At 39.8% G+C, this 27,983-nt stretch overlaps 1 protein-coding gene across 1 annotated transcript in view; it reads left to right on the plus strand.

The window, feature by feature from the left end:
- LOC131932891 (protein unc-13 homolog D-like) overlaps nt 1-27,570 on the plus strand; it is a gene marked incomplete at its 3' end in the record, with an annotated part of 47,999 nt that extends 20,429 nt beyond the window's left edge. The window contains exons 3-5 of the mRNA XM_059289794.1: nt 21,775-21,858; nt 22,538-22,705; nt 27,504-27,570. Coding sequence (XP_059145777.1) covers nt 21,775-21,858; nt 22,538-22,705; nt 27,504-27,570 — 319 coding nt within the window. The remainder of the gene's footprint in view (nt 1-21,774; nt 21,859-22,537; nt 22,706-27,503) is intronic.
- Between the last annotated feature and the right edge of the window lie 413 nt (nt 27,571-27,983).

Consider the following 27,983-nt stretch of genomic DNA (forward strand, 5'->3'; position numbering starts at 1 on the left):
ATGGGGATTTAATTACAGGAAATTCACGTTTTTTTTAAATGTGTATGTGTTCACAATGCATGTAAACGGTACTAAATCAGAAGATAAAATAAAACTAGCGGGTAATTTAAAAATTAATGCGCACAACCAGATTAATTGACATTCAATAATGTGTGTGAGTTTCTAAAAATACGATTATTATTTAAATGTCGAGCATTACAGCATTTTTATAATCAATTTTAGATGTAATCACCTGTGGAGAATGACCCCAGGTGTAATGTTTAGGGTGATAATGATGTAGGGTAACCGTTACGGAATATATTTACAGATATATATATATATATATATATATATATATATATATATATATATATATATATATATATATATATATATATATATATATACACACACACACAATTATATATACATTTATATACATATGTAATATATATATATATTATATTATGTGTGTGTGTGTGTGTGTGTGTGTGTGTGTGTGTGTGTGTGTGTGTGTGTGCTTACATACATTTAGAATGTTACATAGCATACTAGCAGTAAGTTGTATATTTGTTTTAGCCTGAAGAAATACTTTATCTTCACTTATCCTTTTAGACCTACAATTCCAATGTTCTATGTTCCCTTGGAAAATACGTCCTGTTTTCACAAAGAGGCTGTAAATAATTTCTTGATAACTCAGTCGCAATAAAAAAAAATTAAAAAATTGAAACCAACATATGAGGTGATTGTGTAGTTAGTAATGCCCTTTGCCACCTTTATTTTACCTTGATTGGTTCGATCTATGCTATTCTATACGAAGGTATCGGAATCAGAGGTTTCACTATATATTGTAATCAATACTTTTATAACCGGCTTTAGATACTAGAACGTTAAAATTAGTTATATTACTTGAACTTTGACCCCACTATAAATATTATTAAGCTTGAACCACTGGAATACTTTATTGCCTCCCATACGTTAATCAATATAGACCAAGGGGAAACATTGTCTTTTAAATTTAATAAAAAAATATTTTTAAATATTGGACAAAATTTAAAACTAACAAATAATGTATCGATTGACAAAAATATTTTATATAATTTGCATGAAAATGTAACTAACAATAGAATTCTGAAATCGTTCACAAGTAAATTCTTACCTATATTTTTAGAAATAAAAAGCTTACACTTTATGTTATTATCATCTTTGAAAATGTGTTAAATTCGTTTAATTTTAATAGGGCATCAACACCAATTATCGCTAATAAGTTTGTAAAGCTAGACTAGGGGCGAAAAAAAAAGTAAAGCTAGACTAGGTAGGGTTAAACATAAAAAGCATTTTAAAATTAAACATCACAACATCACACTATGGGGGAAATGACATAGGCAGCTTTTATAAAGAAACGCTAGCAACATCCCAAGGAAACAAAAGACACAAAAATAATATACGACATACTAATCAAACAACAAGCGACACCCTTATACTTACATATTAAACGCATTTCACCAAAAGACTGATTTTAATACAACTCCAGTTTCACGAAATACAAAAATCTAAATGTTAAAATAACATGTTAAACGTGTAAACAAAATTACAAGAAACTGAGCAACACTCCAGCAAGACGATACACTCCAGCAAGATGATACACTCCAGCAAGACACTCCAGCAATAGGATACACTCCAGCAAGACGATACACTCCAGCAAGACACTCCAGCAAGACACTCAAGCAATAGGATACACTCCAGCAAGACAATACACTCCAGCAAGACGATACACTCCAGCAAGATGATACACTCCAGCAAGACGATACACTCCAGCAAGATGATACACTCCAGCAAGACGATACAATCCAACAAGAGGATACACTCCAGCAACACGATACACTCCAGCAAGACGGTACACTCCAGCAAGACACTCCAGCAAGACACTCAAGCAATAGGATACACTCCAGCAAGACGATACACTCCAGCAAGACACTCCAGCAAGATGATACACTCCAGCAAGATGATACACTCCAGCAAGACGATACACTCCAACAAGAGAATACACTCCAGCAAGACGATACACTCCAGCAAGACGGTACACTACAGCAAGACACTCCAGCAAGACGATACACTCCAGCAAGACGATACACTCCAGCAAGACACTCCAGCAAGACGATACACTCCAGCAAGACACTCCAACAAGACGATACACTCCAGCAAGACGATACACTCCAGCAAGACGATACACTCCAGCAAGATGATACACTCCAGCAAGACACTCCAACAAGACGATACACTCCAGCAAGACACTCCAACAAGACGATACACTCCAGCAAGACGATACACTCCAGCAAGACGATACACTCCAGCAAGACGATACACTCCAGCAAGACACTCCAGCAAGATGATACACTCCAGCAAGAGGATACACTCCAGCAAGACGATACACTCCAGCAAGACACTCCAGCAAGACGATACACTCCAGCAAGACGATACACTCCAGCAAGACGATACACTCCAGCAAGACACTCCAGCAAGATGATACACTCCAGCAAGAGGATACACTCCAGCAAGATGATACACTCCAGCAAGACGATACACTCCAACAAGAGAATACACTCCAGCAAGACGATACACTCCAGCAAGACGGTACACTCCAGCAAGACACTCCAGCAAGACGATACACTCCAGCTAGAGAATACACTCCAGCAAGACGATACACTCCAGCAAGAGAATACACTCCAGCAAGACGATACACTCCAGCAAGAGAATACACTCCAGCAAGACACTCCAGCAAGAGGATACACTCCAGCAAGACACTCCAGCAAGAGGATACACTCCAGCAAGAGGATACACTCCAGCAAGAGGATACACTCCAGCAAGAGGATACACTCCAGCAAGACGGTACACTCCAGCAAGACAATACACTCCAGCAAGACACTCCAGCAAGACGATACACTCCAGCAAGACACTCCAGCAAGACGATACACTCCAGCAAGACAATACACTCCAGTAAGAGGATACACTCCAGCAAGACGATACACTCCAGCAAGACGGTACACTCCAGCAAGAGGATACACTCCAGCAAGAGTATACACTCCAGCAAGAGGATACACTCCAGCAAGACGATACACTCCAGCAAGACGATACACTCCAGCAAGACACTCCAGCAAGACGATACACTCCAGCAAGACACTCCAGCAAGACGATACACTCCAGCAAGACACTCCAACAAGACGATACACTCTAGCAAGACGATACACTCCAACAAGATGATACACTCCAACAAGACGATACACTCCAGCAAGACACTCCAACAAGACGATACACTCCAGCAAGATGATACACTCCAGCAAGACGATACACTCCAACACGACAATACACTTCTGCAAGACACTCCAGCAAGACGATACACTCCAGCAATCACTCAGAATGAACCTTCAGTCAACGCCATCCCTAACATTAACAGTCGCAGCTTCACCATCTACACAGACACGCCACCAACCAGTCCACGCTACATGAAAATAGAATGACAACAACAAATCCATCAACACACTCATAGCTACCCTAGCACATAACTAGCCTGTCAACAACAAATCCATCAACACACTCATAGCCACCCTAGCACATAACTTGCCTGTCAACACTGTGGCATCAACACAGCCCTGAACCAACCACTGCCAGCCACCTTACTTTGACACATCATATAAAGCCACCCCAGCAACACCTACTCACCAGGGTTAGAGGAATGTAGACTACAAAGGAAATTCTTGAGAAGGACGGTAGAAGAAGAGGCAAGGGCTGCCGAGCTTACGTGGGGAAATATAAAGAAAGCTGCACAACACCGAGTCCAGTGGAGAGGTGTGGCTGTAGCTCCTTGCTTTCCAGGGGCCGCGATCAGAGGCGTAGCGAGGGGGGGGCGAGGGGGACATATGTCCCAGGGCGCCGACCTTAGGGGGAGGCGCCAAATTGAAAGTTTGAGGGGGGTGCAAATGAAAAGTTCCAGGGGGGTGCAAATCAAAAGTTTGAGGGGGGGGGTGCAAATTAAAAGTTCGAGGGGGGTGCAAATCGAAAGTTTGTCCCCGGGCGCCGGGAAGGGTCGTTACGCCTCTGGCCGCGATAAAGTATTAAGAAGAAAAAAAAACACCCGCTCAAGGCGAAACAGTAACAGAAAGAACAGCAATAACATAAGCCATAAAACACTACAGCTAACCCTCAAAAGACAAGGCCGCCACAACAACTCTAATAACCAGAGCAAACACCAGCATTCTGGTCGACATTACTCTCCAAACCGCGCAACCGCAGAGAACAATGGGCACTGAAACAACATTAACCAAAGAAGAAAAGGAGGACAGCAATACCAAACCAACCACACTACACACACAATAAAACCTACAAAACAATATTGGACACAACAGTGAAGCCCATACCATTTAAACAAACCGAACAGGAAGTGAGCACTACCGACGGGGGGGGGGGGGCAAAGCGGATAAAACAATATGCGCAAAAGAAGACAAGTCAAAAGTAAACACACCCAAAAACTCTGATAAAACTCAATGGGCATCTGTTGTAACAAAACAAAGAATCAGCTGCGAATTCTGCCAAAACAATCTCAGCATATAAAGATAACATCACCATAAGCGCATCCGCACGTCATTATAAACATGCACCATATGTAAGAAAGATGTAGAGACAAGGCAACATCCCAGTGCTACTGATCCCCAGGGGACACTGACAGTTGACCACTGACCCACCCCATTGACTAGAAGGCGCCTCTAACTTGAATAAGTGATTAATTCTCAAATTATTTATATCATTAAGGTAGTGTGCAAACACAAAAATGTGACATTCCTTCCCAACTTTTAATTAACGCCAGAAAATATTTCAAATGCCATCCGCCACATCGTATTATATAACACATCTAGAAGCCCCATCACCCACCCATTACTGCTATTACGAACACTAATAGGTCATAGATAGACTAAGAGAAATCACTTGTAATCTGTTTTAAAAAGCAATACGGGAAACAATTTTAGAGGAACGAAATCTAGAAAGTTCAAAAGTCTATTTAAAATCACATTTAATAAAGAATAAATGCTTTAGTGTTTAAAAACTGAATACAAACTGAATATAAATTAAATAATAATACATGTTTATAATGAAAAGCTGTTATATATCCACTAAAGTTCGTGATTTAACTAGCTTTAGGTCCTATAACAGCGGTTTACCCAAAAGTTACAATCTGTATAGATATCATCTTTTTAGATGATTGTGTGATCAACACAGTGGCGTCACAAAGTCGGGTGTCACCCGGTTTGGCACTTCGCGGTGTCACACCCAAGAAAAGAAACAAAGTATATATATATATATATATATATATATATATATATATATATATATATATATGTATGTATGTGTGTGTGTGTGTGTGTGTGTGTGTGTGTGTGTGTGTGTGTGTGTGTGTGTGTGTAAGCTTTAATCACTGCAGACTTAATAGTAACAATGTTTATCTATAGTCTGTTAATAATACAACTGGATGTAGCATTTTTTTTCCTCTATAGTTAGCACGTTTACGTCATGGTGTCACCCCACCCTCTTGCAATATTTGTCTATTTGTACTTAAAAGACTATTTAAATTTAATTAATCATTTATGGAACTGACGAAAAAGCATTTTTCTTCTGTACATTTTGCAATTTTTAGTATTAGTGTCACCCCCCCCCCCCCTAAATGGTGTCACCCGGTGCGGTCCGCACCCACTGCGCCGCCTTCGCTACGCATCTGGGTCAGCACTGCCCGCGGATAGTTTTACTTTCCCTGACTTAATTTGGGTTATTTCATGTGAAGTTATATGAAACGGGTTTCACTGTACATTGTAATCGATACTTGTTTTAGCCGGCTTTATATTATACCAGGTCAAGGAGAAATCAGTGTTTCTTCTAGACTTTTTTCTCCGGGGGGGGGGGGGGGGGGGGGCTTGAAATTTTCGGGTGGGGGGGGTGGTAGACTTTCTTCGGGGGGGGGGGGGCGGACACTGTTAAAAGTATATATTTTCTATATAAATTATATTAATTTCATTTCCGAGGAGATGCCTGGAAGAAACTCTGGGAGAAATGTATTGCTCGCAGTTTGTCCCCACTGCTATGTTAACTTTGCTTCGACTCACTAGGTCAAGGGAGAGAATTTTCACTGAAATTTCATAAAACAAAATCTTGAAGAAAAATTACAGATAACAATGATTTATTGACATCTAATAATTATAATTTATCAAAAAATAATTATTGGGAAAATTAAACTAGTCATACTATTTTAATTTGATAATAAGTAAAATAATGACTATTATGTGTATGCTAAACCCTTAACTTTATGTTGTAACTATGTCATTAAATAATCGTAAATTACAAATTTGTATTGATCAATTATTGCTGGATGTGTTGCAACTGTAATAAATATACTTTTTATTTGTAGAATTTTAAAAAACTTATATAAGATGGCTGCTAAAGTAAATGAGCTTGGTTGCAACTGATGAAAACATCGCTAGTCTTCATTTATATCGAAAGCTATATAATCTGTCAATAATCAAAATGAATGAAGATGATACAATGGATGATATCCGCAAATAAATGTCCAATGTACCGCTTAATGAACTGAAGGAAATACAAGAAAAACTAGGGCTCATGCCGTTCAATAAATCAGGCATGGAATGATTACAAAAAATGCTACAAAATCTCAAAACTTCAATTAGGAAAATAAGAACAGACCAACAGAACTGTCTGCAAGAAGACCTGTTCCAAAAACCAGTTTTGATGGAAAAAATAAACTTTTAAGAGATCCTCGTTTTGATGATTTGTCTGGTGAATTTAATGAAAAGATTTTTAAACAAACGTATGGTTTTCTAAATGATGTGAAAACTAAAGAAAAGTTGGAATTTAAAAAATTATCACCAAAACTGCAGATAAAAATAAAAAGTCTTGAGTTGAAACAGCTAGTCAACAGAATGGAGCAAAAAGAACTAGCTGAAGCTATGAAATCTCATTAAGAACTTTTGGAAAAAGAATGGATAAAGAAAGAGAGAGAGAGAATAAAGGAAGGAAAGAAACCTTTCTTCTTAAAGAAATCTGCTAAAAAAAACTTTATGGGAAGCTGAATTTAAAAAGGAGTTGGAGGAAAAGGGAAAAATGCAGAAGTACTTGACACGAAAGAGCAAGAAGTTAGTTTCAAAGTTACACTTTACAAAATTTCCCAGATTTTAAAGAGTTACAACATTTTTAGTTTAATATTTGGAATTTGATTAGGATTAGGTAAATAAATCTGATTTGTTATTTAAAATAAATAACTAAATATGAAATAATATTTATTCATATAAAAACATAGACATGTTTCGCCAGAATAGTAAAATTAGTAATCAAATAATATTATTCTAGGACTATCTCAATCCACTTTAGAAGCTGTTAATTTTTATTTTATTTTTTCTTTACGGATATCACCGGCTCAGGAGGAGTCTCCCATTAGCTAGGCAGGCCTCAACACGGCAAACGCAGACTAACTGGCTTGGATATCGGTTTGAATAACTTGCATCGTTCGCTTCTGTCCTTTGGTTCTCATCAGGCTTATCTCCCATCCCACTGAACGCAGGGTAAACTCGTACCCCAACGTCCAGTAAAAAATGAAATTATATAACTATTAATATTTGTGCAAGGAGCTGGAGAGCCGCATCTGAACGTCAAAAGAGCCGCAGGCGGCTCGCGAGCCGCAGGTTGCCGACCCCTGGATTACTCTATTTGAAAAAAAAATGTTCAAAGCCTACATCATATTAACTAGTGGTCTAATTCATCTTTATTCTCCAAGTTAAAAACAACACATACATTTTAAAATATTTGTCAACTTTTAAATTAGGTCTAGATTTGTCTAACCCAGGGGTCGGCAACCTTTTGAAGAGGAAGAGCCAAAAGTTACAATTTTCAAAATTTCCCTGGTTTTAAAGAGCCACAAACATTTTTTTATTTCAAATATTTTATATTTTTATTAAGATTATTAGTATTTGTTCAAGGAGCTGGAGAGCCGCATCTTGATATCAAAAGAGCCGCATGCGGCTCGCGAGCCGCAGGTTGCCGACCCCTGGATTATCCGCATTAAAGACATTGTTTGACCGCAGTTTAGGTATTGTTTAGTAGTAGCTAGGAGGTCGAGCTGTGATCGTGGTTTGGTCGTGGTGTGGGTGTGGTGTGGTATGGTGTGGTCATGGTGTGGTCGTGGTGTGGTGTGGTCGTGGTGTGGGTGTGGTCGTGTTCGAGGTGTGGTCGTGGTCGTGGTCGTCGTGTGGGTGTGATGTGGTCGTGGTTTTGTGTTGTGTGGTCGTGGTATGGTCGTGGTGTGGTCGTGGTGTGGTTGTGGTGTGGTCATGGTGTGGTCGTGATGTGGTCGTGGTCGTGGTGTGGTCGTGGTGTGGGTGTGGTGTGGGTGTGGTGTGAATGTGGTGTGGTCGTGGTGTTGTCGTGGTGTGGTGTGGTCGAGGTGTGATTGTGGTTTGGTCGTGGTGTGGCTGTGGTGTGGCTGTGGTGTTGTCGTGGTCGTGGTCGTGGTCGTGGTGTGGTCGTGGTGTGGTCGTGGTCGGGTCGTGGTGTAGTCGTGGTGTGATCGTGGTGTGGTGTGGTGTGGTCGTGGTGTGGTGTGGTCGTGATTTTGGTCATGGTATGTTGTCGTGTGGTCGTGGTGTGGTCGTGGTGTGATCGTGGTGTGGTTTGGTCGGCACCCCGTCAAAAGAGCGCACGACAAAAGAGCGCCGACAAAAGAGCGCAGACAAAAGAGCGCCGACATAAGAGCGCCGACATAAGAGCGCACTAATTTCCCGACAAAAGAGCGCCGACATAAGAGCGCAAACTAAAGATCGAAAACCATAGTTAATGGTTAAGAAAAAATTAACTCAGAGCAGAAGTTATTGTTTGATGTTAACTCTTTATTGTTTCATTAAAAAAAACTAATTGTTCAGTTTCTTTAACTAAAAAAACTGGTATAATCAACATGAAGTCCAATTATTCAAAAAGCAATCTTATAACACATACAAAGATTTTAAATGTTAGGCCTAAATTTAGAATATAAACTGAAATGAAATGTAACAAAATGAAAATATATTTCAAATGAATAAAACGTTTCTTTATAGTTGCATTTTTATTGCTAAGTTGTGGGCTATACCTCGTATTGATTCATTAGCATAGGTTGAAGCAATCCCCTGCAATCTTCGGTTCAGCTGAATATAATTGTTCTTGGAAGCTTCTGGTTGATTATCTCCAGCTAGATTACGTTCCAGTTCGATGTGATCTTGTTCCAGACGAAACTGGTTGACCAATTTATAAACAACAGGATGGTTTCTCCTTCGCCTCCCTAGCTACGTATCCTCCTGATGATGACAGAACAACATCGTTCAGCATTTTCATCCGTCCTCTGCAGACATCTTTCTTGCAGCATCTCCATGTCGTACTTCCATCAGCATTTGCTCTGTCCTTTCGATATCTGTAGCCTTCGACCAATATAATAACCTTCCCTTTCTGTGATTCGATCCTCTCCATGTTACTTGGGTAAGAAATATTTTCAAACTGCATTCATAACATATTAAACATAATATAAATAAACACGTCGTTTTATCGTACCGCCGATTGTTTAATTAAAACAAATGTAAACCATGTCATATTCGTTTAGCGTACAACACGTGTTTTTTTTAATTGGCTGCGCTCTTATGTCGGCGCTCTTTTGTCTGCGCTCTTATGTCGGCGCTCTTATGTCGTGCGCTCTTTTGACGGGTCACCGGTTTGGTCGTGGTGTGGTCGTCGTGTGGTGTGTTCATGGAGTGGTCGTGATGTAGTCGTGTTTGGTCGTGGTCGTGGTCGTGGTCGTGGTCGTGGTTGTGGTGTGGTCGTGGTGTGGCTGTGGTTGTGGTTGTGGTGTGGTTGTAGTGTGGTTGTGGTGTGGTTGTGTTGTGTTGTGGTCGCGGTGTGGTCGTGGTGTGGTGTGGTGTGGTGTGGTCATGTTGCGGTCGTGATGTGGTCGTGATGTGGTCGTATAGCAACAGGGATCACAATACAACCAGCCAACCCCAATCCCCAAAGTCCATTTCTGGACACAACTGAATCAACGCGGACGCCAACAACTGAACAAGACGCAGTACCACAGCAAGTAGAGAACCCGGACGCAGTCACCACCATGACCTCAACACCACAGAAAATAGCTCCCAGCCTACAAACCACACAACAACAAACTAACATTGGATACATCAAGAGAAGAAAGAGAAACAGCCCAGAACGAGATTTAAATTGAAAAGCAGTAAAGTTCTATGAAGAAGACACGAATTCTACAGCTACCGCCACGTTCTAAGCAAAGCTTGAAGAGCCAAACCGACTCAACAATTGCCTACTCTGCTCTACCACTACACCCAGTAGGGGGTCGGCTGGTCGAGTCGGTAAAGCTCATGGTTGCTAAAACGAAAAGTTTCGAGTTCGAACCCTCGGGCAGATGAGGCTCGTTAGCTGGGGACAGCCACTCTTCTAGGAGAGACAACTCCAAAATCAAACAACTGCTGCCTTGTAGTTTGTTCTTGATTGATTGAACAAAGGCTATGGAAGCAAATCCAAAAAGAAAAGCAGGCTGAAATTGGAGTCAAATGGCGCATAACCAGTTGACACGTAATCCTTAATTGTGATGGAAGCATGATCGAGTCGGCAAAGCTGATGGTTGATAAATTCGAAAAAAGTCTCGAGTTCAAACCCTCTGGCAGATAAGGCTCGATCCCTTCCAACACTAAAAATTAAGAACGAAGAAGAAGAAGACTACACCCAGTTACCTCTACTTTTCCTGGCTTAATTCGGATAATCTGAAGTTATTGAAATCGATACTTTTTACCCCGCTATATAAAGTTCGAACCTCTAGAAAACGTCATTGTCTCCCATGTAACACTATCATTATAAATATAATCCAAGGGAGACAACGTTTACCCAAATTTTAAAATTAAACAAAAAATTGAGGACAAAAAATAAAGCATCTACTTGTAAACTTCTTATATTAAATGGATTAAGAAAGTAGTTTCTGCGTCAGCTGGACTGACAAGGTAATCTAAACTATAATCGCAAGTAAATTTCCAATCTCTACTCTACAAACCTAACACTTTAAATTTGTTTGGTCATAATTTTAAAGAGAAGAGGTAAATTCCAATTGGTTGCATTCCCAGCCATGCGGTGTCTCGATGACTAAGTGTAAATTCATTTCAGCTCTACTTTAAAAAAAACAAACAAATTCAACCCTCTCCCCCCCTTCTCGTCCCCTCAGCCCACCACGCTGATGGAAAAAAATCCCTTAAATCATCATTTAATTACACATTTGCATTTTCAGTTTCAGGTTGGTTTTTAATTTTTATTTTTTCTTTATATTTAGACGTTTTGTATTAGATCTATGTATAAGTAAACCATCTTAAATGAATGAAAGTAGGCTACAAGTAAGAAAGAAATATTACTATTGTAAATCTGTGTCAGTCCTCACAAGCCGGTGATGAAAACTGTAATACTAAAGCGAACACACACAACTGACGCTGTAAATTACATGTCTGAGGCTAAAAAAAAAAAAGAAAAAAAAAAAAAAAAAAAAAAAAAAACAAAAAAAAAAAAAAAAAAAAAAAAAAAAAAAAAACAAAAAAAAAAAAAAAAAAAAAAAAAAAAAAACTTATCCTTTCTACAACATAAAAGCAAGGTGTAAGAAACGTTGGTTTTATTAATCTCACTCCTGAGCAAAATATTACATCTTCACATGAAGGACAATGTGAGAAAGCGGACAAAGATAAACAATATTTCTACACACAAAAAAAGGAACTAGCGAATGTAAATTTAGTCGACTTCAGCCTAAAACTGTCTTGCCAAGTTCTTATTAAAAAAAATATCCCTTTATTTATCAAAATTTAATCTTGCAACATGTTGAACTTAACGAGCTTTGTTTTCCCGCCAAATGTTCGTGTCGTCTGCTGTCGTGTTGTGAACGATTAGAAAAACTCAGCCCGTCACCCATCGATTCATCTGCCTCTGCAAGATTGGCGCTTCAGGAAACAATATATTGATTTTTTTTGTTTCATGTTTGATCGTTGGCTTTGTTGATGACTTATTTTACCCTAAAGCGACGGAGCATCGTTTCCTTCCGTCTCTCTCCTTGTGTCTGTAGTAGGGCTTAGTCGTGGTTTAGCCGTGGTTTAACTCAAGTTTAGTGTGGCTGATCCGTAGTTTAGTCGAAGGTTAGCCACATTGTAACCGTGCTGTAGCCGCCGACGTGGTTTAACTGCACTATAGTGATGGATTAGCCGCACTAAAGACATTGTTTAACCGCAGTTTAGGTATCGTTTAGTTGTAGCTAGGAATTTGTGTTGTGATCTTGGTGTGGTTGTGGTGTGGTTTTTGGTCGTGGTGTGGTCGTGTTTGGTCGTGGTGTGGTTTTGGTCGTGGTGTGGTTGTCGTGTGGTGTGGTTGTCGTGTGGTGTGGTGTGGTCATGGTGTGGTCGTGGTGTGGTTTGGTCGTGGTGTGGTTTTGATCGTGGTGTGGTTGTTGTGTGGAGTGGTTGTCGTGTGGAGTGGTTGTCGTGTGGTGTGGTGTGGTCGTGGTGTGGTCGTGGTGTGGTCATGGTGTGGTGTGGTTGTGTTGTGGTCGCGGTGTGGTCGTGGTGTGGTGTGGTCGTGTTGTTGTCGTATAGCAACAGGGATCACAATACAACCAGTCAACCCCAATGCCCAAAGTCCATCTCTGGACACAACTGAATCAACGCGGACGCCAACAATTGAACAAGACGCAGCACCACAGCAAGTAAAGAACCCGGACGCAGTCACCACCCAGATCTCGACACTCCCAGCCTACAAACTACACAAGGTGAAATGAAAACGGAGAAAGATTTGCTGACTTGTGTGCCACAAATAATTTAGTCATTGGATGTAGTCTCTTTCATCACAAAAGGATACATAAAGCTACTTGGGTATCACCCGACCTATCTACAGAAAACCAGATAGATTATATATGTATCATTAAAAAGTTCAGGAGATCACTTCAAGATGTACGTGTCAAGAGAGGAGCTGATGTTGCTTCAGACCATCACCTACTGGTAGCTAAAGTAAAACTCAAACTGAAGAAAAAAATGGAAAACAAAAGGAAATACAGATACAACACAGGCCTGCTAAAGGACCCCTCTAAACTCAATGAATTTAAACTTCATGTGTCCAATAGGTTTCAGGTACTACAGGAACTAATAGAAGAAGAGACGATAGAGGAAACATGGAAAAAAACTAAAAATATATTAACATCAGCATGCGAAGAAGTGCTAGGCCCTATCAAAAGACAAGCGAAGGAATGGATATCAGCAGATACCATGAAAATTATGAAGAGAGAAAAAGAAAGAAGGCAACATTAAACAACAGCCGCACACGGGCTTCTAAATTAAAAGCACTCGAAGAATACACCGAAACGAACAAAAATGTCAAGAAACACATAAGGAAAGACAAGCGGAGTTATTTGGAACTGCTGGCAAGAGAAGCGGAAGAAGCACTGTACCATGGTAATATTAGGGACGTGTACAATACAATTAAGAAAAGATAAGTACAGTAAGCCAGAGAGGCCAGTGAAGACCAAAGATGGAAAGACAATATCTGAAGCAGAAGGACAGATGAAGAGATGGGCAGAACATTTTGAAGAACTACTGAATAGACCAACACCAGAGTGCATGCAAGACATACCACCAGCTGAAAGTGACCTCCCTATAGACTGCAACCCACCTTCGAAAGAAGAGGTACATAAAGCTATAAAGCAGCTGAAAAATTGTAAGGCTCTAGGAATAGATGGTCTACCGGCAGAAGCACAGACAGCAGATATAGAAACTAGCACCACACTACTATACACACTCTTCAAGAAAATCTGGGAAGATGAACAAATACCAGAGGAGTGGAAGGAGGGACTACTCATAAAGCTTCCAAAGAAAGGCGATCTTAGTGCATGCTCTAACTACAGAGGGATAACACTTTTGTCCATCCCAGGCAAAGTCTTCAACAGAATATTATTAAACAGAATGAAGGAAGCGATAGATCCCCAGCTTCGAGATCAACAAGCGGGCTTTTAGGAAGGAAAGGTCATGCGTAGACCAAATTGCTACCCTGCGCATCATCATTGAACAGACACAAGAGTGGAACTCATCTCTTTATATTAATTTCACAGATTATGAGAAGGCCTTTAATAGTCTGGATAGGCAGTCAATGTGGAAATTGTTGAGACACTACGGGGTGCCACAGAAAATAGTCAACATCTTTATGTCTTTATATGGAGGTCTGAAATGTAGAGTAGTGCATGGCCAACAGACTACAGAGGCCTTCCCAGTACGTACTGGTGTAAGGCAGGGTTGCCTACTTTCACCATTCCTGTTCCTACTGGCCATAGACTGGGTTATGAAGATGTCAACAGAGAAATTGCAAAACGGTATACAGTGGACACTGTGGAGCCAGCTGGATGACCTGGACTTTGCTGACGACCTGGCCCTCCTTTCTCACACACAACAGCAAATGCAGGATAAAACCAACAGGGTTGCAAATTTTTCTACAAGCCTGGGTCTGAACATCCACAGAGGGAAAAGTAAAGTTCTCAAAGTCAATGCATCAAACAGCAACCCCATAACATGGGCAGAAGAAGCCCTAGAAGAAGTGGATAGATTCACCTATCTTGCAAGTATTGTTGATAAGCAGGGTGGGACAGAAGCAGACATAAAAATCAGGACGGGCAAGGCAAGAGCAGTCTTCAACCAACTAAAAAATGTTTGGGTTTAGGAGATTTAACCCTTGGAGTAAAAATCCGGATCTTCAACACACTAGTAAAATCTGTTTTACTCTATGGAGCTGAGACATGGAGAATAACTGCTATAAATAAGAAGAAAATACAATCATTTATAAACGCAAGCCTCAGAAAGATCCTGCGATTTCACTGGCCTAAAACCATCAGAAATGATATTCTATGGCAACGGACAAATCAACTGCTAGCTGAAGTAGAGATCCTCCAGAGAAAGTGGAAATGGATTGGCCACACACTCAGGAGGCCTGTATCCAGCATAACAAGACAGGCCCTCACCTGGAATCCACAAGGCAGAAGGAGGAGAGGCAGACCAAGAAAGATCTGGAGACGTGACCTGGAAGAAGACACCAAGAAGATTGGATACACCTGGGGACAGTTGGAGAGACTAGCCCAGGACAGAGACGTCTGGAAAGCTCTTGTCAGCAGCCTATGTCCCAGTAGGGACGACAGGCAAACGTAACGTAACAAACTACACAACAAACAAACAAACATTGGATACATCAACTACTATCAAGAGAAAGAAAGAGAAACAGCCCAGAACCGGATAAAACATGAAAATCAGTTAAAGTAAATGAAGAAGACACGAAATCTACATCCAGCACCCCGTTCAAAGCAAAGTTTGAAGAGCCAAACCGACTCAACAATTGCTTTCTCCTGTGGCGTAGCGAGGTCGGGTGTCACCCGGTGCGGCACTCAATGGTGTCACCCCCCCAGATGCGTAGTGACCCTTCCCGGGGACTAACTTTCAAATTTTCGATCCCCCCCCCTTCAAACTTTCGATTTGCACCCCCCCCCCCTCAAACTTTCGATGTGCACTCCCCCCCCCTTCAAACTTTCGATTTGCACCCCCCCTCAAACTTTCCATGTGCACTCCCCCCCCCCTCAAACTTTCGATTTGCACCACACCCCAACCCCCCTCAAACTTTCGATTTGCTATTTTTTGTTTTGGTGTCACCCCCCCCCCCCTAAACACTTTAAATTTGTTTTGTCTTAATTTTAAAAAATAGATTTGCTATTTTTTGCCTTGGTGTCACCCCCCCCCCCCCCCTAAATGGTGTCACCCGGTGCGGTCCGCACCCCCCCTCAGCTAAGCCCCTGGCTTACTCTGCTCCTTTCTATGTTCACCACTACACCCAGTTACATTTACTTTTCCTGGCTTGATTCCGATAATCTGAAGCTATTGAAATAGATACTTTTTACCCCACATAACACGTAAAGAAAAAATGATTTACTCGCATTTTTCCCCCACTGCAACGTTCTTTAACCTCGAACTGTGTGACAATATCATTATAATAATAATCCAAGGGAGACAACGTTTAATCAAATTTCAAAAGTAAACAAAAATTGAGGACAAAAAAATAAAGTATGTACTTGTGAACTTCTTAAATTAAATGTATTAAGAAAGTAGTTTCTTTGACAGCTGGACTAACAAGGTAATCAAAAATATAATCACAACTAAATTTTTATCTCTAAGCTGCATACTAAACACTTTAAATTTGTTTTGTCTTAATTTTAAAAAATAGAGGCAAATTCTATAATGTGTTCATTACTGCAAACCTCCACAAAGACTTAATGTTTTACTACCCTATCTAACAAAAAAAAAATTTACTACCCTATCTTTAACATAAAACCGTGGTATAAAAAATTCATAAAAAACGTTTTAATAACAAGCTTTTATGTAATGATGCACTAAAAAGTAGAAAATAAATTATAGACTACTATTTAAATAACTATAAAGAAAAGCGTGGGTCACTTTAGTATCTATTGGATACCTTTACTAATGTTAAGGAAGACACCCACGCTTTTCTTTATAGTTATTTAAATAGTAGTCTATAATTTATTTTCTACTTTTTAGTGCATCATTACATAAAAGCTTGTTATTAAAACGTTTTTTATGAATTTTTTTTTCAGTACTTTACATGTTTTATCTACAATAGAGTTACATGACTAAAAACCATTGCGCGCCTACTGAATATCACGTTCAGTAGGCGCGCAATGGTTTTTGAACGCAGCCATTACGTGGTCGTGATGGCGCAGCTATTGATGACGCGTGTGGTGTGGTTGGCTAGACATGCCTACTAATTCGGTCCAAATTTTAATTAATTCATAAAAAATCAATTAGGCATCCAATTAAGTCAAATTTAGTTTCAGATTGCATTGTCTTCATGTCTTGACCCACGTGCCAACTGTGAATCGTATCGGTCAAGTAGAACTGTCCGAATTTTCACTCCTGCGTTTCTATCTAGACTGACGACAGACAGAATGACGAGGAAGTGAGTTAAATAAAAGCTTGTAAAAATCAGGGGTCGGCAACCCTTAATGACGAAAGAGCCAAACGTTAAAACTTACAAAACTTACCATTTTTTAAAGAGTCACTAACATTTTTATTTCAATGTTTTATAACTTGATTAGGATTAGGTATATTAGGTGGTGTGGTCTTGTTGTGGTTGTGATGTGGTCGTGCTGTGGTGTGGTCGTGGTGTGGTCGTGGTCGTGGTGCTGTGTGGTCGTGGTGTGGTCGTGGTGTGGTTGTGGTGTCGTCGTGGTCGTGGTTGTGGTGTGGTCGTGGTGTGGTGTGGTTGTGGTCGTGGTACTGTGTGGTCATGGTGTGGTTTAGGTCGTGATGTGGTCGTAGTGTGGTGTGATCATGGTGTGGTCGTGTGTGGTGTGGTCGTGGTCGTGGTGTGGTGTTGTCGTGGTGTGATCGTGGTGTGTTCGTGGTGTGGTTGTGGTGTGGTGTGGTTGTGCTTGTAGTGTGGTTGTGGTGTGGTCGTGGTGTGGTCGTGGTGTGGTCGTGGTGTGGTTGTGGGGTGGATTTGGTGTTGTCGTGGTGTGGTCTTGGTGTGGTCGTGTTCGTGGTGTGGTCGAGTTCGTGGTGTGGTCGCGATGTGGTGTGGTGTGGTGTTGTCGTGGTTGTGGTGTGGTTTGGATGTGGTGTGGTCGTGGTCGTGGTTTGGTCGTGGTTTGGTCGTGGTGTGGTCGTGGTGTGGTTGTGGTTTGGGTGTGGTGTGGTCGTGGTGTGGTTGTGGTTTGGGTGTGGTGTGGTCGTGGTCGTGGTGTGGTTGTGGTTGTGGTGTGGTCGTGTTCGTGGTGTGGTCTTGGTGTGGTCGTGGTGTGATGTGGTCTTGTTGTGGTGTTGTCGTGGTCGTGGTGCTGTGTGGTCGTGGTGTGGTAGTGGTGTGGTAGTGGTGTGGTCGTGCTGTGGTTGTGGTCGTGGTGTGGTCGTGATGTGGTTGTCGTGTGGTTGTGGTGTGTTCGTGGTGTGGTCATGGTGTGGTCTTGGTGTGGTCGTGGTGTGGTGTGGTCTTGGTGTGGTGTGATCGTGGTGTGGTCTTGGTGTGGTGTTGTCGTGGTGTGGTTGTGATAAAGCCTCCCATTCCGTGTTCCTGTGATTGATCGTGTCACCCTGTGAACTTTGAAAAACAAAAAAAACAAAAACTCGGCAAATTTAATTTCCGTTTAACGGTTCAAACAAAATCACGTTTGTTCTCGTGGACTTACGAGATTGTAGCGTTAATTCCGGTTGGAATAGGATTCTTGTCACCATTTGTATTTGGTTCCTTGGTTGAAATATTAAACATATTAGTACTCGTAAAGAAACTCTCAGTGAATCATCTCCAAGCAAATTATGTAGGACAAAGACTCACGTTCGATATAGATCACTTACATATCATAATGATTAGTAAGAAACCTATCAATATAAACAGTTTCACGTGATTTCATTAATAGCGTTACTTTTCTATTTAAAACAAAAACAAAAATGAACTTTACTTTCGTACATAGGTATAAACTTAATTCGTGGTCCTAATATACGTTTAAAATTACGAGTCTGTAATTGTTAGGACGGGGACGGCTAACACGAGAATCTCGAGTTCGAATCCGGGTTCAAATCAGTGGAGCGTTCTGAGTCCACCCAGCTCTGATGGGTACCTAACTCACGTTTAGGGAAAAAAAGCAGCTGAGCCTTGTGCTAACCACATTATCCCTTCATATGTCGAGGTCTCTGAAGCAGATGAACTCTACTTCATCTACCCCGCGTGTTTTGGGAACGAACGGGAAATGATGATGATGAATATTTAGGTCATATGCGCAGAAATATGTGGTAAAAATACTAAATTAGCGGTTCCCAAACCGGTAGACTTTAGAGGAGAAAGGTATAGTGCACTAATAGGTACTTAGTTAAAGAAAGTAAAATATACAGAAAAAATATTAATTCTTTTTTAAAGAGGTGCTATTGTCCTTCTTTTCTATTCAATCTTTACGAACATGTATCATCAGCTTGTCTCCAACATCATTTTGTGATTGTATCATCACTCTGTAACATCATTGTGTGATTGTGTCATCAGCTTGTCTCCATTATCATTGTGTGATTGTATCATCAATTTGTAACATCATTGTGTGATTGTGTCATCAGCTTGTCTCCATTATCATTGTGTGATTGTATCATCAATTTGTAACATCATTGTGTGATTGTGTCAACCGTTTGTAACATCATTGTGTGATGATTGTAACAAAAGTTTGTAACATCATTGTGTGATTGTATCATCAGTTTGTAACATCATTGTGTGATTGTATCATCTGTTTGTCTCCAACATCATTGTGTGATTGTATCATCATTTTGTAACATCATTGTGTGATTGTATCATCAGATTGTAACATCATTGTAACATCATTGTGTGATTGTATCATCATTTTGTAACATCATTATGTGATTGTATTATCAATTTGATCTAACATCAACGTGTGTCTGTAACATCATTTTGCCTTTAACATCAACGTGGGCCTGTAACATCATTTTGCCTGTAACATCAACATGTGTCTGTAACATCATTTTGCCTGTAACATCAACGTGTCTGTAACATCATTTTGCCTTGAACATCATTGTGTGATTGTGTCATCAGTTTGCCTGTAACATCATGGTGTTATTGTATCATCATTTTGCCTGTAACATCAACATGTGTCTGTAACATAATTTTGCCTGTAACATCAACGTGTGTCTGTATCATTATTTTGCCTGTAACATCATTGCGTGATTGTACCATCAGCCTGTAACATCATTGTGTGATTGTATCAGCCTGTAACATCATTGTGTGATTGTATCATCAATGTGGGACGTGTATCATCAATGTGGAGCTTGTATTATCAGTATCAAGATTGTCAACGAGGCCCAGCCCTTAACCACTCCCAGCCTTGATGCCAGATAAGACTAAAGCCTCTATCCCCCACTAATCGGGTATTGATTGCCTTCTTGTCGACTCACCAGAAACATCAACGCTCTGTTTTGCATCAAACGGTTTTTTTTTAAAACCAACCCGTACCATTAACTCTTCTAGAATACCCCCCCCCCCCTCCTTTTCGTCTCCATGGATATTCACCACGTTGAAATCTCGCAGATGGTGTCGCCTGCTCTGGTAAATCCCGCAATTTCTCGTGTAATCTCGTACGTCCCTGCTGATGATTGTGAGATTTGGGACGCTGTCCAGAATTTTTACATAGTCTTCTGAATGCGTCCAGGTTTTGTCTTTAAATAACGCTCTGGGTTCAATTCCTGGAGTAGCACGTTTTTTTTTTTTTTTTTTTGTTTTTTTCAATTTTTTTTTTTTTTTTTGTTTAATTCAAAACTCTCCAAACTCTCGAAATAAACATTGTTAACTTGTTTCAAAAGCGTTTCCTTTGCGTTCTTCGGCGTGTATGTCTAACGAAGTAGAGTTCATCTGTTTCAGTGACTTCAACATAAAGGGTATGCGTCCACCCGCCTTTACTTTCCCTAACGTTATTCAGGTACCCATTTAAGCTGAGTGGTCTGGGACTTACTAAGGAATGACTCAATGCGGGATCCGAACTCGACATATTCGGGTTAGCAGTAGTGCACTTTACCATCCGACCACGTCCTCCCACAATCTAATTTATAGATTTAAAAAAAAAATGTTTTTTTAGAAACCATAGTTCCATATTTTTAGACTCCAATTTCGGTCAATAACTTCCGATCACCACCCAAAATATTCTAAATTTCCTCTAAAACCTATACCATATAACGTCGTCTTTGGCCGGGTTCTGTATACTTGAATTTTATGACCCATATCTGCATTGCTAACAATATTTTTATGCCCCATATCTGTATTCTTGACTTGAATTTTATTACATATTTCTGAATTCTTATCAAGATTTTCATGACCAATGTCTGTGTTCATAACTTGTTCTTTTTAAATGACCCATGTCTTAAATCATAATTAGATTTTTTATAACCCATCTCTGAATTCTAAATTTGATGTTTACGACCTATGTCTGAATTCTAAATTTGATGTTTACGACCCATGTCTGAATTCTAAATTTGATGTTTACGACCCATGTCTGAATTCTAAATTTGATGTTTACGAACCATGTCTGAATTCTAAATTTGATGTTTACGACCGCCGTCTGAACTCTAAATTTGATGTTTACGACCCATGTCTTAACTCTAAATTTGATGTTTTTGATCCATGTCTGAATGCCTAACTTGATGTTTACGACCTATGTCTGAATTCTAAATTTGATGTTTACGACCCATGTCTGAATTCTAAATTTGATGTTTACAAACCATGTCTGAATTCTAAATTTGATGTTTACGAACCATGTCTGAATTCTAAATTTGATGTTTACGACCCACGTCTGAATTCTAAATTTGATGTTTACGAACCATGTCTGAATTCTAAACTTGATGTTCACGACCCATGTCTGAATTCTAAATTTGATGTTTACGACCCATGTCTGAATTCTAAATTTGATGTTTACGACCCACGTCTGAATTCTAAATTTGATGTTTACGAACCATGTCTGAATTCTAAATTTGATGTTTACGACCCACGTCTTAATTCTAAATTTGATGTTTATGACCCATGTCTTAACTCTAAATTTGATGTTTACGACCCACGTCTGAATTCTACATTTGATGTTTACGACCCCTATGTTTATTTCACATTTTCCAGGATGACAAAGACTTTGACAAGCCCCCACCTGTGGAGATACAGTTCGCCACGAGGCCACACCTGACCAAGTTGTCCAAGAAAGAGGTACGCTAATGCTGGCATATAACTCAACCCGGCACCTACACAGTCAAAAACGTTTAGACAAGCATTAAAAACGTTTTATAAATTATCTGGAAGAAAATCATCCAAATTTTCTCTCTTTAGTAAACTCCTTGGTCGCTCAAGGCATCGTCTATACAAAAAATTACATCACTGCTTTTAATTTACGTTTATATATATATATATATATATATATATATATATATATATATATATATATATATATATATATATATATATATATATATATATATATATATGTGTGTGTGTGTGTGTGTGTGTGGTCTGTGTGTGTGTGTGTGTGTGTGTGTATGTGTATGTGTGTGTGTGATAAGCTTTTTTGTTTCATTTTAGACTAATTAAGACTAAGGTTAGGATTTAACCAGTCTGGGTTTACCCAGATTTGCACCGACGCTCCAATAGTTGATTAGCCTAGGGATTAGACACCCCTCCCCCCTGTGTTAGGGCTTGCATATATTATAAATATATATATCAGTATACATATAATAGAAATTATTCGTTGTTCCCTAGTTTATGTTTTGGAGATCTTGCAGTTCTCTGAGCCTATGAAAATATGAAAACATACCCAACTAGTCTCCCGTACTTTCTGTTTTGTGAGCTATGAAAATATACCCAACCAGTCTTCCGTACTTTCTGTTTACAGTTTGAGCTACTGTACATCGAAGTTTTGTACACGATCAAGCACAAGATCGGGACAACTTCTGGCGGACACTCGCCATACATACAAGACCTGTTCCAGTATGCCAAGGAGTCGTTTGGGGTCAGTCCTGAGGACCATGCCAGGCTGCTGGCTCGGGCCACGGAGGAAAAGGTGGGTTTTACATCAATGGTGGGGTTTTATGGTTGTGGGGGGGGGGTGTTTTATGGTAAGAAAAGGTGGGTTTTACATCAATGGTGGGGTTTTATGGTTGGGGGGGTATGGTAAGAAAAGGTGGGTTTTACATAAATGGTAGGGTTTTATGGTTGGGGAGGGGTGGTTTTTTATGGTAAGAAAAGGTGGATTTTACATCAATGGTGGGGTTTTATGGTAAGGATGGGTGATGTTTTATGGTAAGAAAAGGTGGGTTTTACATCAATGGTGGGGTTTTATGGTAAGGAAGGGTGCGGGTTTATTATAAGAAAAAGTAGGTTTTACATTAAAGGTGGAGTTTCATGAATAGGAAAGGTGGGTTTTACGTCAAAGGTGGGATTTTATGGCAAAGAAGGGTGGGTTTTTACATCAAATGCGAGGTTTCATTTGAGAAAATGTGGGGTTTTATGGTATGTCCACATAAAAGAAAAGGCGTGCAGCGATGGAAGTGGGTTATACACAGTAATAAAAGAGGAGTTTCACAGGAAGATTAAAGGTGGGTTTCACATGGAGAGATATGGATTTTATCTGGGGAAAATAGAGGGAGTTTACGTTTGTAAAAACGTAAGTTTTAAGTTGAAGATAAAGGTTGGTTTTACCTATTTAAAAAATAGGTGGGATTTGCGAGTGAAATTGATGAATTCTACGTTTACAAAGGTGGGTTTTACATGGAAGACTATGTGAATTTCAAATTTTAGAAACTATGTTTCTGATATGGAAGAAATGAGTCGTTATACATTGAAGTAAATGTGGGTTTTACGCGGAAGGAAGGGCGGTGAAGATGTGGGACACACAAGAGATGATGGTTTTCACAAATTTAGTTGTACAGCAGGGTACCATGGTGCTCTTCGCCTGACTAAAGCCATTAATTAGATCCAGCTAATCAAAAGAATTAATTTCATCTTTCACTTATTAATCCACGCTACCATTGTCGTGTCTACCATTTCAATCAACATTTCGTCATTAAGTAAAATTCAGATGTTAGATAAATTTTTAAAAAGGGGAAACTAAATAAAAGCTGCAAACGTTTTATTTTAACAATTTATAATTTGAACTAATGTTTACTCAATTTTACATAATTTATTTTTCACCATTTTAAAAGCCTGTAAACTAAATGACTAAATTCATATCAATTTTAATTTTTGCTAAAGAACATTGCAAGAAAAAATGTTTTTAAAATGTTTACTTTACAATGATTTTTCAATTTGATATAACAACTTAAGACAAATTTATTATAAAGCTTTTTAATAATTGCAAAAGACATAAACTAGCTCTTATCATGCCAAACTATTTTAATTTGACGTTCAAGAACTCGAGATCGTTTTACGCGGCTTACTCATTATTCAAATCACGTTCAAAGGAAGGCAGATAACTCCAATCAGCCGTAGAGTAGAGCTCTTCACAATCTGTGTTCTTAGTGACGGCGGAAGTCACGAAATCTCCTCCGACAAGCTCATAGTTTGTGTGTGTGTGTGGGGGGGGGGGGGGGGAAGCAAGAAATATTTGATTGGTTTATTAATGAGTTCTTGGTACACTACTTCCGCTTCTGACCGGAAGTCGGTGTTTTTTTTTTTAAATAAAAAATATAAATTGTGAAGAGGAACTTCAGTCGATTGCAGGCCGGTCGTTGTTTTTTTTTAAGTGAAAATGTTGAAGACAGAAGCTTTTAGACGAAGCGGGGATTTTTTTTCTGGATGTTTCTAGAAATAGAGTGCACAATGGGTCGGTGACAGTTTTGGCTAAAGTGGGAGGCGCATGCGTAGTTGGGCGATTTAAAAAGTGGGGGGGGGGGGGGCTGTCGACGAAATATAAGCAAATCCATGCTTATTCCTAGGGTTTTTTTAAACATTTCCAAAAATGTGTTTTTATTTTAAATATTAGAATCTAATTGTTTTGATGTATTGCTTTATTTTTCTTGCTTTGTCAATACACTTTAGAGTATAAAACCAGCCACAAACTTTACGACAAAAAATTAGCATATCTTGATGATGGAATACCTTAAAAATGGCAAATCGTTAAAGAAAACAAAAGAACCTAACCCTAAACATTGAAAACACGTAATAAAAAAAACTCATATTGAAAATATTGTAACGAAAATTTAGAACGACGATTCACTTTCCTTAAAAAGTTATTACCTTAATGTACCCCAAAAACAGCGTTCTTCACAAACACAGCGTATCAAGTCCCTCAACCCCTCAAACACAAACATAGCACAACGTACCAAGTCCATACCCCCAAACCCTTGAACACAACGCAACCCTTGAACACAACACAACACAACCCTTGAACACAACACAACGCTTGAACACAACACAACCCTTGAACACAACGCAACTATTGAACACAACACCACCCTTGAAACACAACACAACACAACCCTTGAACACAACACAACGCTTGAACACAACACAACCCTTGAACACAACGCAACTCTTGAACACAACACTACCCTTGAACACAACACAACACAACCCTTGAACATAACCTTGAACACAACGCAACCCTTCAACACAACCCTTCAACACAACACAACCCTTGAACATAACCTTGAACACAACGCAACCCTTCAACACAACACAAACTTGAAAACAACATAACCCTTGAATAAAACACTTGAACACAACGCACTCCCGAACTCAGATCACTGAGGGCGATTTCTTTGGCTTGAGCCAAATGGATGACATTTCTTTCTGCTTCGGGTCGCCCAAATAAGGATTATATCACAATCTTCCTCAAAACTAGAAGACAGGAGTTTATAAAACGTTGTTGTTCTATCACCTCTACCCTAAGCCGTGGTAAGAGTGTGGTCAGACACAGTTAGAAGAGGATGGTTAGACGGTTGGTTTAGACGGAGGTTAAGTGTGGTATGTGGGTGGTTAGAGGGTGGTTAGTGGATGGTTAGAGGGTGCTTAGTGTTTCTTTAGTGGGTGTTAACAGATGTAGTGTAGCGCACACTTGGCATTTCTTCAGATTAAAATGACAAATCTTCCGCCTGAATTGTGTCTGTCTTTTTTGCTGATGTATAGGGCGGTGGGGGGAGCATGTATTGGGCGAGGGAGGGAGCTGTATTTGGGTTCTGGCTATTTTTCTGAGCTTGGCGGTCATACACACACACACACACATACACACATACACATACACACCGCTAGTATGCCACGTAACAGACATGGATTGTTGTTATATATATATATATATATATATATATATATATATATATATATATATATATATATATATATATATAACTTATAGCTATAATTTAAATTTCAAAACTAATAAATCATTTATATGTGTTATGTAAATAAGTAACTCTAAAACAGCAACAACACATAAGATAAAACGTGCTGCACCTAAAACTTGAAAACAAACATCAATACATTTAATGTGGCAGAGAACTACGTGTATGTCAGGTAAATGAGCCTACAGCTTAGCTGGCAAATCTGGCTTAACCCACCATTTTCTTGGATTATTAATAAAACAGCGCACGTGACCTCATTAAATTTGTGAGTTGTTTTTTTTTTCTTGTCTTGAAGAGTTCTCCGATATCCGTAAAAGCAGTGACAACGGAAGGGCAGTAACTCTCGCGGGGGTTTTTAAGCAGCTTTGTGGCTCCGGCGTGTAGGGAGATAACTCGAGCACACTCGATCACAGACGGTCAAAGACTAAAAGGCGGTGCCGAGAATCGTTAAAGGCTGTGTAGTTATTTTAGAAAAAAAATGAAATAAAATAAGAACGTGAAATAAAAATGGTGTATGGATCAAATATTCTAAGTCTTGATTTATTATCTTTAGTGCTGAAAAATTTTCTGTATTTCGTTTATATAATATGTGCACAATCGCTTATGTGAGGGGGGGGGGGGAAATTCATTTTCTCGCAAGTGGGCAACTAGCGGACATTTTTTAGGATCCAACTTCGTTGCGGAGCAATGTTTCTTTCAGAAGTTTTTTTTTCTCCCTTCGGGAGTGGGGGGGGGGGGGGGGTGGACAAAATTATCAAGGGAGGAGGTGGACACTGGTAAAAGCAGATATTTTCTAAGTATAAATTCTATTTCGTTCCGTGGAGATGCCTAAAGGAAACGTTGGGTCACTAGCAGTGTCGTGCCGTCCCGTGGACTCGGGGGGGGGGGGGGGGGGAACCTAGGCTAGTCCCCAAAGAATCTCAAGGTACTTCAAATTACTAGATTTCAACCAATTGGTCGGGGTCGGTGTAGTCGAGTCGGTAAAGCTCATAATTTCTAAACCGGACAGCAACTCTTCTAGAGAGGAATTTAACAACTGCAGCCTTGTTCTTGGTTGGACAAAGGCCATGGAAGCAAATCCAAAAAGGCTAAAATCGGAGTCAGCGGCCTATATGGCGCATAACAAGTTGACACGCAGAAGAAGAAGACAGACCAATTGGTGCGTTCCGCCGTGACCGCAAGTACAACATCAATCCCGTCTGTTGCGGGTTCAGGGCTGTCATTTGTTCATTGTTTTATTTTTATTTTTGTCTTTACAGGGCTCCTCAGACCCCTTGCAGCCCCCCCCCCCCCCCCATGTTGGAAGTTCCACAGCACGCCTTGCTAGTCATATGGATACTTTAACCATTTCTAAAAGTGTTAGGGTTATAGCTAGGATTAGGCTTTATGGTTTAGTGGTAATAATCATTCTTTGCGCCAAGGCAAAATCCATTTTGAGATCAATAACAAACAAAAATCATTTTTAAAAAGTAATATTTACATTCGTTTCACATTTTAATTCTACTTTTAAAACAATTCCAGCCGCCTATTGTTATTCTGAACGTGACAGTGCTGGAAGCCAGCGGTCTGGAAGCCAAAGATGCAGACGGTAAGCACTTACCTCCCCTTTCTTTTGATCTAACTTAAAACCCTTGTTACATTTTTTGTTTGGTTCTTCGATTTATTTTTTTATCTGGCCATCGGTTGTCCGTCTGATGACATTAACTACTCAGCCAGCTAGGTTTGACTTGCCATCTTGGCTGAATGCAGAACTCGGTAATAAAGGCTACATAGGGGAAGGGAAGGGGGGTGGAGACGTTGGCTTGGTGTCAAGTGTCCGCTTTGTGATGTCCGCCTACAGCCGTTTACCGGAAGTAATTCAACGGCAATTTCAAAACATGAACGACACTTGTCGATAGCTGGAATAAATTGTTCATCTTATCGTGTGACATTTTAAGTTTCTGGGTTTTGTTTGATGTTGGGGTGAGAGTTTTTCGTGTGTTTTGATGTTTTGGGATAAGA

The sequence above is a fragment of the Physella acuta genome, unplaced genomic scaffold, assembly GCF_028476545.2.
Source record: "Physella acuta isolate Inbredline_101_S28 unplaced genomic scaffold, ASM2847654v3 ptg002310l, whole genome shotgun sequence".
Taxonomy (NCBI): domain Eukaryota; kingdom Metazoa; phylum Mollusca; class Gastropoda; family Physidae; genus Physella; species Physella acuta.